This window comes from Diceros bicornis, chromosome 5 (genome assembly GCF_020826845.1).
Source record: "Diceros bicornis minor isolate mBicDic1 chromosome 5, mDicBic1.mat.cur, whole genome shotgun sequence".
NCBI lineage: Eukaryota > Metazoa > Chordata > Mammalia > Perissodactyla > Rhinocerotidae > Diceros > Diceros bicornis.
The window spans coordinates 94,122,695-94,136,357 of NC_080744.1; the positions used below are offsets into that span (position 1 = coordinate 94,122,695).

At 37.6% G+C, this 13,663-nt stretch overlaps 1 protein-coding gene across 4 annotated transcripts in view; it reads right to left on the minus strand.

The window, feature by feature from the left end:
* The window catches only part of BLM (BLM RecQ like helicase), a 99,069-nt gene that overhangs the window by 26,206 nt on the left and 59,200 nt on the right, over positions 1–13,663 (minus strand). For all 4 annotated transcript variants that reach the window (XM_058542499.1, XM_058542498.1, XM_058542500.1 and 1 more), the window contains 2 exons: positions 5,474–5,580; positions 3,505–3,665 (listed from right to left, as the gene is read on the minus strand). In XM_058542499.1, coding sequence (XP_058398482.1) covers positions 3,505–3,665; positions 5,474–5,580 — 268 coding nt within the window. The remainder of the gene's footprint in view (positions 1–3,504; positions 3,666–5,473; positions 5,581–13,663) is intronic.

Below are 13,663 nucleotides of genomic sequence, written 5' to 3' on the forward strand. Positions count from 1 at the left end.
CCCGGGCCGCCAGTAGCGGAGCGTGCGCACTTAACCGCTAAGCCACAGGGCCGGCCCCTCTCACTGTTTTAAATTCGAATTCCATTGATTATTAGTGAAGTTGCACTTTAAAAAATTTTTATTTATCCTTTTGTATTTTCTCCTTTCCAAGAGTCTCTTGATAGCCTAGGGTAATTTACTCTCTGAGACTCATGTTTTTCTTCAAATTTTTACAAGCTCTTCATTATGTTTTATTTGCTGAAGATGTATTTCCTAGTTTGCTGTTCCCTTTTAATTTTGTTTATTGATACACACGTGTTTATTTGTTTAGGTTTTTAATCATTTCTAGCAATTACCTCCTTTTGGGCTGTTTTTAAGCTCAGGTTCTCTTCCACTCAGAGTTCATACCTTTTACAATACCAATAGGTTTATTTATCTGTAATTAGTTTTGATATGTGGATCCAAAATGATTCCCCTCATCAGGTAACCAGCACCACCAGTTGAATAATCTTCCCCTGCTCATTAATTTTCTTTTTTCTTTTTTTTTGAGGAAGACTGGCCCTGAGCTAACATCTGTTGCCAATCTTCCTCTTTTTCTTTCTTCTCCCCAAAGCCCCAGTAGAGAGCTGTATATCCTAGTTGCAGGTCGTTCTAGTTCTTCCATGTGGGACGCCGCCTCAGCACGGCTTGATGAGCGGTGCATAGGTTCACCCCCAGCATCTGAACCGGTGAACCCCAGGCTGCTGAAGCAGAACACGCAAGCTTAACTGCTGTGCCACAGGGCCAGCCCCTCATTAATTTTCAATGCCTTCCTTTTCATAGATTGTTTTTACATGTTTTCCAGTCTATTTCTGGATCTCTCTTTCATTCATCTGTCATTATAATATATTGCAAAGCCAATGTAGGGGAGGAGGAAAATTCCTCTACCCACTCTACGTCCTTCTGGCTGGGCTATGAATTAAATTGACACGAGACAGAATAACAGGAGAAAATCAAACAGAGCTTTATAATATGTATACATGGGAGATACTACGGAAAACTGAGCAACTTGCCAAAACGGCAGAGGCTGTTACCTTAAATACTATCTTGAGCTAAAGACAAAAGAGGATGTTGGGGGTGGGGGGACTCAGTTATGGGAGGTTACCAGAAAAGCACAGTAAACAAGAGTAAGGTTATTATGTAGATTTAAGTCCTGGCCTTCCACAGTGATAAGAGTTTCTAGAGATAAGGTTATCCCCCCTTCTTCCTGGTACAGAGAGGGAGATACCTTTACAAATGGAGACTTCCCTTACAAATGTAAATGTCTCTTACAAAGGATAACTTCTATTTTACTTGGTTTTCCGAGCTTTTCCTATGTCTTCAGTTTTTAAAAGTAACCAGCCCAAAATAATCCTCATGCCAAAGAGACACATTTTGGGGCAGCCAATTCTGATCCCCCACACCAGGATTCATGTGTTATTGTTTTCTTGCCAAATTCTTTTAGTTATTTTCACTTGAATATTCTTCCAGGCAAGCTTTAGAAAAAGTTTATCAAAGAAAAAAAACACCTGAACTGATTAAATATATAAATTAGTTTGGGAAGACTGACATCTGTAATTATCTCACTGAAGATAAATCAGTGATATATTTTCTGAACTTTTACATATCTGAGAATGCCTTTCTGTTGTTTTCAATATATCTGACAACAAGCCAGGTATGAAATTCTTCAGTCCTAGTCTTCCGTCTTCTGGTTCTGAAGACAGTCTGTTCCTGTTTCTTTAATTTAGTGAAACAGTCTCAGGTAGGTCTGTTTTTTGTTTTTTGTCGAGTAACCTATTTCTTTACCTTATTTCTTTTAGTTTTGTAAATCAAAGTGCTGAACTATGTCTATATGTAAGTTTCTCCCCAGTGATTTTGAGATGACTCTTTATATTTGTTATACATTTGTTATGTATTTATTTATAAAATATTCGACTACTATATCTATTTTAACTATCTTGATTTCTTTCTTGGGTACACTTATTATTCTTGGGCTGAATATTCCCTGTCACCAACAAATATCATTTTCGTTTTTTCCCCTCCATTTTCATGTTTTTTTTCCTTGCATTCAAGTTATTCACTACGTCATTGATTCAAATGTCTGTGTTGAGTCGGACCATTTGTGTCTTGATATATAATTCTGCTGTTTGTTTTTCTTGCATTTTCTTATTTGGATAAATTGCATTTATATTTCTTTTTTTTATCTCAGCCTGTGATCTTCTTATGGCAAACTGTTTCTAGTTCATATAAGTCTTTTTCCATCTTCCTAAGGATACTAGGCTGATATCTTCTAAGATTTTCTTCTGTTTTCCATTAGAAAATAATTTTGAGAGATATTTTTCCTCTGAATCTTCAGGGTAATAATTTCTTTTTTTGTGAGCTGAAAACTTCATAGGCTACAAAAAAATTGTTAGTTGTTCTCCTCAAATTCATCCTTGTATTTAGAGGGATCTATCTAAGTCTGGCCTTTGCCACAACATGGGATGCCTAGAGTGTTCTCAGCTTCCCTCTTGATCCACTTGGGTGACAAATTTGTCATCTCAGAAATAGATGCTCAACATCATTAGTTATCAGGATAATGCAAATCAAAATCACAATGAGATACCACACTTTACATCCACTAGGATAGATATAGTAAAAAAGACAGACAATAAATAAGTGTTGACGAGGAGACAGAGACAGTAGAACCTCATACACTGTTGGTGGGAATGTAAAATTCTGTAGCTGCTTTGAAAACAGTTTGGCAGTTCTTCAAAAACTTAAACATAGAGTTGCTGTATGACTCAGCAATTCCACTCCTAGGTATCTACCCATGAAAACTGAAAACACCTGTCCACACAAAAACGTGTATGCGAAGTTCACAGAAGCATTATTCACAATAACCAAAAAATGGATACAACCCAAATGTCTACCAACTGATGAATGGATAACAAACTGTGGTATATCCATAGATGAAATATTATTCAGCCACAAAAAGGAATGAAGTACTGACACATGCTAGAATGTGGATAAACCTTGAAACCATTATGCTAAGCAAAAGAAATCAGTCACAAAAGAACATGTCCTGTATGATTCCATTTATATGAAATGTTCAGAATAGGAAAATCTATGGAGACAGATTGGTAGTAGTTAGTGGATTAGTGGTTGCTAGGACTGGGGAGTTGGGGGAGTGACTGCTAATGGGTATGGGGTTTCTTTTCGGGGTGATGAACATGTTCTCGAATCAGACAGTGGTAATGGTTGCATAATCTTGTGAATATACTAAAAACCACTGGCTTGTAAACACTGAAAGAGTGAATTTTATGGTACGTGAATTATATCTCAATAAAAATTTTTGACTTAAGAAAGAAAAAGCAACTTTAGAAATCTCAAAAACGATGTGATTTTTAATTTCAGTCTTACTGATGTTTGCTACCTTTAAGGCAAAAACAATTTGCATTCTCCATGTACAAGTTTGCATATATACTATAAGCGATTGTTTCCTTTGTTTATTTTTAAAAATGCTACCTGGCAGCCATCCTGATTAATCCACTTGTGCTGTACTTCATCTCTGGCAGAATCACTGAGGCCAGCATGATAAGCAAGAGCAGCAAGGCCATCTTTCTGTAATGTGTCAGCCATTGTGTCACATTCTCGCCTGGAGAGGCAGTAAATTATCCCTGAGTCATCTGCCAAGAAACCAGAACAGTATTGAGAAATGAAGACTTATACCATAAATAACAACACAATTTATATTATGTTCTTAGAAATATATGAACCATAAATAGATCTCCATAGTTTTCTTATAGTAGAGAGAGATCACTTAGGCAGAATAATTCAAGCAAGGAATTCAAGTGTACTGGAAATGACAAGACTTGACCTTTAATCCTGTCCCTCCGAATGACTCCTTAGATGGACCTGGACGAACTCTGGGCTCTATTTCACACTGGCTAGAAAACGGGAAAGCACCCTTCCACAAACTTTGTGGAAAGCATATGGCAATACGTATCAAGAGGCTTAGAAATGCTTATATCTTTTGACTCAGTTTTCTTCTAGGAAACTAATCTAAGAAATAAAGTGGCACAAGGATTTACACAAAAAGTTTTGCCTATAATTTTAAAAACTAGAAAAATTTTGATGGCCAACATTAGGAGAATATTTAAGGAAGGAAATTATGACATAAGATATACTATAACTATTAAGTGTTTTCTAAGCTGTTTTTTTTTGCTGAGGAAGATTCACCCTGAGCTAACATCTGTTGCCAGTCTTCCTCTATTTTGTATGTGGGTCGCCCCCACAGCATGGTCACCGATGAGTGGTGTAGGTCTGCACCCGTGAACAGAATGTGGGCTGCCAAAGCGAAGCATGCTGAACACTTCACCACTAGGCCACTGGGGCTGGCCCTGTTTTCTAAGTTTTTAAAAAGACATAGGAAAATGCTCAAGATATAAAACAGGTTGAAGGTAGAAACACTGTATCTACAGTATGTTAATGGAAAGAAAAATGCATAGCAAAATTACTGGAAGGAAATAAACCAAAATGATAACAATGACTTGTGTTAGAGTGAGTTTGACTTTTGCTTCTTTCTTCTTTTTGTTGCTTTCTAAATTTTCTTCAATGAGCATGTTATTATATTTCTTGCTGTTTTTATGTGCTATTTTTAAAATCAAAAAATAAAAGGTATTAAAGAAAAGGTCACCTCTCTGTCAGAGCCAAAGGTATAGATATACACACTAAGTTATTTATATCAGCTGCCTAGGATAGTGGGGGTTGGAAAGGGAAATTACTGACTTTTTCTCGGTCTATCTCTGCATTGTTTGATTTGTTCAAATAAATATGTACATTAATTTTTTAAAAATGAAATAGAGGGGCCTGTCCTGTGGCGTAGTGGCTAAGTTCAGCACATGCCGCTTCGGCAGCCCAGGTTCACAGATCTGGATGCAGACCAACACCACTCGTCAGCCATGCTGAGGTGGCGACCCACATACAAAATAGAGGATTGGCACAGATCATAGCGCAGGGCTAATCTTCCTCGAGCCAAAAAAAAAAGAGGAAGGTTGGCAACAGATACTAGCTCAGGGGCGAATCTTCTTCACCAAAACAAAAAAAAACAAAACTGCTATGAATTTCAGAATCTCATTTCAGTTAAAATAACAAAGGCAGACACACTTGGGACAAGGCACTAAAACAAAGAGCTGTATAATTCAAAAACTGATAGAAGGCAGAGGAAAGACATTGAAACCACAAATTATAAGATAAGTGTGTAGGAGGGAGTATTTAATATATATTTTTTGTTAGGTTTACTGTTGCCAAACCAAATGAGATTTTACAATTTCCAGAATTGAGAGTTGCAATATTCTGCTCTATAAATAGCAAGTTAGTGCTATCAGAATGAGAAAAGAAATGTTTGATATGCAATTTTACATATTCTATTGTGGTACTAAAAAGACATTTATTTATTACTTCCAGATATAATTCATCACATGGCTGTACTCACATGGGTGATGCTTTCTGATCCATTCTAAGCAATCGAATGCCACCTTTTTAGGCTTTTTTGGTAATACATAGTATTTCAGATTATGTCTGTTAAAGCTCATGCTAAACCTAAAAGAAGTCCCAAACATAAAATTTTGTTATTATGAGAAAATACAGTTTTAGCCATCTTCAAAAATTAAATACTGATTTTCCAAAATGCAAACCTCATTATCAACTTGTCTTAAATTGAGTATTGTCACTGGCAGCTTACATAATAGAACACTGAAAGGGAAGTTAGGTTAAGGGTTAAAGAAAAGAATGGTCACGGGGAGGGAATGTTTATGGGACTAGACGACAAACATCATGAAGGACTGTAAAAGAGAACAACAGGTTGAAATAATAGTTAAGTCAGGAGCCCAGTCTCCAAGACAAGGTTGATTAAAAGTAGAGATGGCTAAAACAGTATTTAAAAGATTAAGAAACTCAGAGAGAAAACACACACATTTTTAGGCCACCAATGTTCCCAAATTTTGATGTGTACATAGAGAGCTGACTGCAGGGCAGCAGCATGAGCAAAAGCCCTACAGATCACAGATCAGCATAAACTTGGCTCTGAGCCCCAAAGGGAATGTGGTTGGCTCTGAGATGATGTGCCCCTCCTTCTCTGGTCTCTTGCTCTAGGTATCCCTCCCTCCCACTTCCTTAGGGAGCTCTACCTTTCCATGATCTCCTCTCTTGTATTTCAGTCTCTTCTGTGAATTCATCCCTTTTGCCTCTGAATATGTTCTAGAACCACCAGTCCTAAGAACAATAAAAGCTTCTTTTGACCCTTCTTTCGACCCCACTGCAGCTGGCATCCCACCTCTCTTTCCCTCCAATGGCAAGTTTCTCAGAAGATACTTATGCTCCTCACCAACGAACCATACATCCAATTTCAATTCTCATCACTTCTAATGTGGCTTTTGTCATTACCATTCTACCAAAATTGTTTTTCCAAAGCTTTTAAAATCAAAGAAAGGTGAGGGAATTATTACAGGTCCTTGGCCCTGCAGGGTCCCTCCACTACCCCAGGTTCCAATGTCTCCACAGGAAGGAGAGAGAACACTGTATAACAAGTTAAGGTTAGAGCATAAAGACATCTCAGTGCCTGGGCTGATGGCAGGAAAGAAAGAGACCATAAACTGCAATAACCTGTGGCGAGGAAGTTGCCTGTATATAGCGGGATCAAAGAGAGAAGGGGAATAAAACCACTGGCTTTCTGTCTCTGTATCTAGATGCAAGCTAGATGCGTCCAGGTTTTGTTGCCATTGGTAGGATAATCTTGTTCAGTTTCAGACCTAGAGAATGCCTCACATGTGGAGGGAGGGCAGCTGTGTTCCTGAAGGGACTGCTACAGATAAGAAGCCCACGCAAGAGGCAGTGGTAATCTTCCAACTGCACTGGGTACGAGCATTGGTCTGTCTTCAGACCTCATTCTCTCTGCCCTCTTCGTCATCCCACATTGCTGGCCATCCTTACTGAAAGCCTCTATTAGCTCTCACAATTTTATATTCCTGTGGGTTTTTTCCCCTTACCTCTCTGCTTTTTTCATCTCCTTCTCTTCTTCCTTTGCTTACTCCTTAAGTGAGAATCACCCCTAAAGTACTTGGCTCTTCTCTTCTTCTCCTACACTATCTTCTTCAGGGACCTCACTCTCATCACTTTAAACAGCACCCAAATATCATTCCCATGAGTCCCAACTTTTGCCACCAGTTTAGCCTCTTTTCAGAGTTCTAAACCAGTCCAACTTTTTAGATCAGTAGTCTAAAATTGGGGTATGGATACCTCTAGAGGTTCACAAAGACTTTCTAAAGGTACATGAGCAAAGAGAATTTTAAAGGAATCAATTTTCAGATCCTCCATTTTCACATGTACTTTTTCCTAAAAGACTGACCTGAGAATGCTCCTGCAGTCAAGACATCCTGCTGGTTACTCCTGCCCCACTTTTTCCTTTCACAATTGTCCTCTCACTATCTCAAAACAAAGAAACAAACCTTGCTTTTCACCCACTCTGAACTTTACTACTGTGCATTGTCCCAGATGTAAAAACCTCCAGGACACCAAATAAAACAAATTGAAATATAGTATGGGTGTAGGTGAAACTTTCTTTAATCAAAGTTATCAGAAACCCTTGGTAGTGCTTCATGTCTTCAAGTGTTTTACATATTTCTGTTAGGAGTAAGTGTAACACCAGGAATGAAGTATGTTAGCCCTTATTGGGATGTTCTAACTTCAGATATACTGAGAGTAACGTGGTGGGAGTGAAGATGATTTTATGATGTTGCTTCTTTCATCCCTGACTAATGTCACAGAATGCATTACTCTGAGAGTCTTGTGAGACTACTGTGAAACAGCGCTTTGAAATTATCCCTCTTATGATATCATTTATATGTACAAAACACTCAGAGTTCTCTTTTAATGCTTGAAATGGCAGAAGGATGTGTAGCAGATTGTGGCAAAACAGGCAGTAGATAAAGGACTGATATATGCATGAACTATTTTGGTTATTCTCAGTTAATTATTTACAACCAGTGCCATAGCAACGGAAACTTCAGTTCTGATAAAATTATGGCATAAAAAGAATTGCCCAGGAATACAAATGATGTAGATAATCTCAAAACTTATTTGAGTTGATTTGGGCTTAAATTGGTAATGGTGCATGTGTCTCCCCCACAAATGGGAATGCTGAAATGACTATAAACAAGAATGGCCTTATTGCTTTTTCATACATTTTATATTACACTTTAATTTCAGAACAATGTTTTAGGAATTAAAAAAAAAGCTTTGAGTCAATAAAGAGAGACAGTAGGGCTGGCCTGGTGCCATAGTGGTTAACTACATGCGCTCCGCTTCAGTGGCCAAGTTCACAGGTTCAGATCCTGGGCACGGACCTACGCACTGCTCACCAAGTCGTGCTGTGGGGGCGGTCCCACATACAGAATAGAGGAAGGTGGGCCCAGACGTTAGCTCAGGGCTCCTCTTCTTCAGCAAAAAGAGGAAGACTGGTAACGGATGTTAGCTCAGGGCCAATCTTCCTCACCAAAAAAAAAAAAAAAGAGAGAGAGAGAGAGAGAGACAATAGCAAGTGCTGGTGGAATCAGAACCCACTACAATCATGGTGGGAATGTAAAATGGTACAGCTGCTTTGGAAAATAGTCTGGCAGTTTTTCAAAAGGTTAAAAATAGAGTTACCATATGATCCAACAATTCCACTCCTGGGTATATACTCAAGAGAAATAAAAACACGGTTCCACACAAAAACTTTTATGTGAATGTTCATAGCAGCATCATTCATAGTCCCTAATTGGAAAAAAACCGCAATATTCATCAATGGATAAATAAAATGTGGTATACCCATACAACGGACTATTATTCAGCAATAAACCTTGAAAATATTACGCTAAGTAAAAGAAGCAAGTCACAAAAGACCATGTATCGGATTATTTCATTTATATGAGATATCCAGAATAGGCAAATCCATAGAGAGAAGGCAGACTAGTGGTTGCCTAGGGCTGGTAAGGGTGTGTGAGGGGATAGGGAGATAAACTAATAATGGGTATGGATTGTTTTGCAGGGTGATGAAAACATTCTAAAATTGATTGTGGTGATGGTTGTACAACTCTATACTAAAAACCACTGAATTGCACACTTTAAATAGCTGAATTGCATGGTTTGTGGATTATATCTCAATAAAGCTGTTATTAAAAACATCTGGCATATAATCTGAAACATTTTTTGATTTGTGACTTAATTGAAAAAAATTTAGAAACGTTTACTAATTTAGTCAAACAAATCACTTTTACTAAAAATATTAAAGTGACATGAGATTAGGACATAAAGTTGTAGATCTCAAATCCAATTAAAACCAAAAAAAATCTCTCTACTGCAAAAGGACTGATAAACTCCAGCAGATGGGCCACTAACTAAAAGCAATATTCACACAAATTGTTATAATGACAAAGTTAACAGTCCCTTAAAGTTTATTACATATAACAAATCTTACTTGGCCTGCTGGAAAATGGGATGTTTGGAATTATCAAGTATTCTAGTTAGAGACAGTTCCTACCAACTAATGAATGGATAAGTAAAATGTGGAATACCCATGCAATAGAAGATTATTCAGCCATAAAAAGGAACGATGTACTGAGACATGCTACAACATGTATGACCCATGAAAACATTATGCTAAGTGAAAGAAGATGGGCACAAACGAGAGGGGGAGAACAGGGAGGGATTGCTAATGAGTACCAGGTTTCTTTCTGGGGTGATGAAAATGTTCTAAAATTAGATTTGGGGGATGGTTGCACAACTCTGTGAAAATATTAAAAAGACACTAAATTCTAACATTTAAATGCGTGAATTTTATGGTGTGTCAATTATATCTCAATAAAGATTTTATTTTTCAAAAAAGCTTCGGATTCCATTGTATCGTCACTAAGGGACTAGATGCAGTCATTAACAAGGTAAATATTATTAGGTCCAGAGTGTCAGACTCATGTCATTTTTTTTTTTAATAATTTTATTTATTTATTTTTTCCCCCAAAGCCCCAGTAGACAGTTGTATGTCATAGCTGCACATCCTTCTAGTTGCTGTATGTGGGACGCGGCCTCAGCATGGCCGGACAAGCGGTGCGTCGGTGCGCGCCCGGGATCCAAACTCGGGCTGCCAGCAGGGGAGCACGCGCACTTAACCACTAAGCCACGGGCCGGCCCAGACTCATGTCATTTTAAGTGATGTGTCAGGAAATGGAATCAATTTGTGCTCAGCTCTTGTTGCTTTTGGAACTGAGATAGTTGTCATGGGGATATGTACTAAACAGCTTATGTGCATTAAAAAATGAAGTCAGAATTTTTTTATATAAGAAAATAAATCTAATTTGGCTGATTGGTTTGGCAATGAAAACTGGCTTTGCCAATTGGTTATATGGTAGTCATTTCCCGTTATTTGAAAGAGTTAATCTGTAGCTACAAAGTTTTGAGAAAACTATTATTTAAAAGCATATCATACAACAAAAATATATGTCAAAAATACATTAGGAAAAGTGTACTAAAACTGATAGTATTTTGATTTCCCCAACTCTTCTAAATATGTTGGATACAAGATTCATTTAAGTGAAACAGTAACAAGAATATTTAATAGGGGCCGGCCCGGTGCCGTAGGAGTTAAGCGCGCGCGCTCCGCTTCAGTGGCCTGGAGTTTGCAGGTTCAGATCCTGGGCGCACACAGACGCACCGCTTGTCAAGCCATGCTGTGGCAGCATCCCATATAAAGCAGAGGAAGATGGGCACAGATGTTAGTCCAGGACCAATCTTCCTCAGCAAAAAAGAGGAGGATTGGCATTGGATGTTAGCTCAGGGTTGACCTTCCTCACACACACACAAAAAGAATATTTAATAGTCATCAGATAAATCTTGGTAAAGCTTTTTTTAGGGTATATTTCCCAGAAAAAGTAAAGTGAATAACTAATGATCTAACTTATTTTGCCAGTTAGATGGTTTCCAATTCTTTGCTTTCCACAAAATTTGGATGACCGATCTGAGTTGTCAGCTGACAGATTATTAGAAATAATTTTTGATGACAGGTCATTATGTAATTTTGGCATATACGTCAGAAGGAATTCAAATAATTAAGTGTTACTGCTACAATAAAATGCCTTCCATTCCCATCTACATGTTTATGTGAGCAACGTTTCTCAATGATTATGTCTCTAAAAATAAGAAATATGAACTGACTCAATTTATCCAGAGATATATGAACTAACTGAAAAAAAGTCCTATCTCATTAAGTTACACATTCCCAATCAAAATTCATGCTTAAGAATTATTTTAAAAATATATTTAAGCTATTCGAATCAGTTATATACTACTAATGATTATAATAATTCAATCCAGAAGAAAAGTATAGGAAATTAAGAAACAATTTTTAATTTACATACATATTTTTCTTGCAGATAAGTATGACAGAGTAAAAAACAAGACTTCATGCATAAAAATATATTACCTTAGGATAAAATTCTGTGGGGGAACTGAAAGAGAAATATGAGTTCAAAGAGAAAAAGGGAAAATGTAAAATACCTGTTAAAGAGTTAAAATTTTTTAATGTGTTTTGTAAGTGGATGATAGTAGGTACAGAATGGCTGTTATATTTATATTCTACTAGATACATTTAAAAGGGCTAAATTGTTTTTAAACAATTTTGTTTAAAAACGTTGATATTTACAACAGACCACATTCTCTTTATTTAAACTCATGTTGAAAAATTTTAGGTGTCAGGTTAAAAATGTACAAGTGGTACAGCTTTCCAAAATTCTTTTAGGAAGCACACGTGACCAAAGCAAGTATAAAGATTGCTCTCTTGGCCATCTCCACTCATCCCTAAACATCCTGAACACCATAGATCTAAAATCAAATTCATTACCCATCCCCACTCCACCCCACCCTTCTTCCCTCCTGCATTTCCAGTTATGGTCAATGGTACCAGTCACCTGTGCCAGAACTAGCATAAACTTCACTACGTCCATCCTTATTGCCCCATCACAGTTGCAGGTCTCACTGATTCAACTCTGCCCTGTCTCTTGACTCTGTCCCCTCCTTCCTCTTCTGCTGTTGCCACCATCATCATCTCTCTCCTAGATGACTGCAACAGGGTTCCTAAAGGGCTATCCTGCCTCTGATGTCTTGTTCCTCCACCCCACCTTCTATTCCACTACCAGGGTTATCATTCTACCATACAGTTCAGATCAAGCCATTTCCCAGGTAAAAAGCCCACAGAATAAAGTCCAAATGCCTTATCATCACAGTATGCAAGACCCACCATGATCTGGCCTCAAGCCACCTTCCCAGGGTCATGTCTTCTCTATGTTTCTCCACTTATCCTCTGGATTATTCACCACTCTTGGGCCTGACCTGTACTATCACGCCAGAAACTTCAGCCCTGAACTCACACTCTTTGCCTGTTAAAATCCCATTCATCTACCACCTCACACCCACTACAATGGGTATAATCAAAAGACATACAGTAACAAGTGTAGGAGTGGATGTGTAGAAATTGCAACCCTCATATACTACTGAAAGTAATGTGAAATGGTACAGCTGCTTTGGAAAACAATCTGGCAGTTCTTCAAAAGGTTAAACCCAGAGTTACCATATGACCCAATAATTCCACTCCTAGGTAAATGCCCAAGAGAAATGAAAACATATGTCCACACGACAACTTGCACACAAATGCTCATAGCAGCATTATTCAGAATAGCCAAAAAATAGAAATAATTCAAATATCCACTACATGATGAATGGATAAATAAAATGTAGAGTATCCATACAATGGTATATTATTTGGCAAATAAAAAAGAATGAAGTACTGATACATGCTACAACATGGATGAACTTGAAAACATTATGCTAAGTAAAAGAGGCCAGTTACAAAAGGTCACATATCGTATGATTCTATTTATACAAAATGTCCAGAATAGGCAAAAATCTACAGAGACAGAAAGTAGACTAGTGGTTGCCTAGGGCTGGGGGGATGGGAGATAGTGGGAACTGACTTCTAAAGAGCATGGAGTTTCTTTTAAAGGAGATAAAAATGTCCTAAAATTAGATAGTGGTGGGGTTGCAAAACCCTGTGAATAAACTAAAAGGAATAATCATAGAATTGTATACTTTAAATAGGTGAATTTTATGGTATGTAAATTATAACTCAATACAGCTGTTTTATTTTTAAAAGACCATTCATCCTACAAAGTCAGCTTCCTTTCTAAAACCCCACCTGACCCTTGTCATTAACAGTCAGTTGTTACTCTGGGTTATAGTTAATCCTGCCTTCCTGAGTTTCAGCAGTCATAATTTACATCTCTAATCACCACTTACTTCAGTCTGCAATTTGGTCTAGTATTTAAAGGGTTCTGAAACCAGACTGTTTGAGTTTAAGTTCTTACTCCAACACTTGCACAAGGTATGTGACCTTGTGTACGTTACTTAATTTCTCTGTGCCTCAGTTTCCTCATCTATAAAGTGAAGAAAATAGGAGTACCTACCTCATAACACTTTTGTGTGGATAAATAATACACATAAAATGCCAAGAATGGTGCCTGGCACATTGTGCAGGCTGGATACGTAAATGTTAGCTATTTTTACTGTTCTACTATAGCTAATTGTCTATATATCTGTCTCT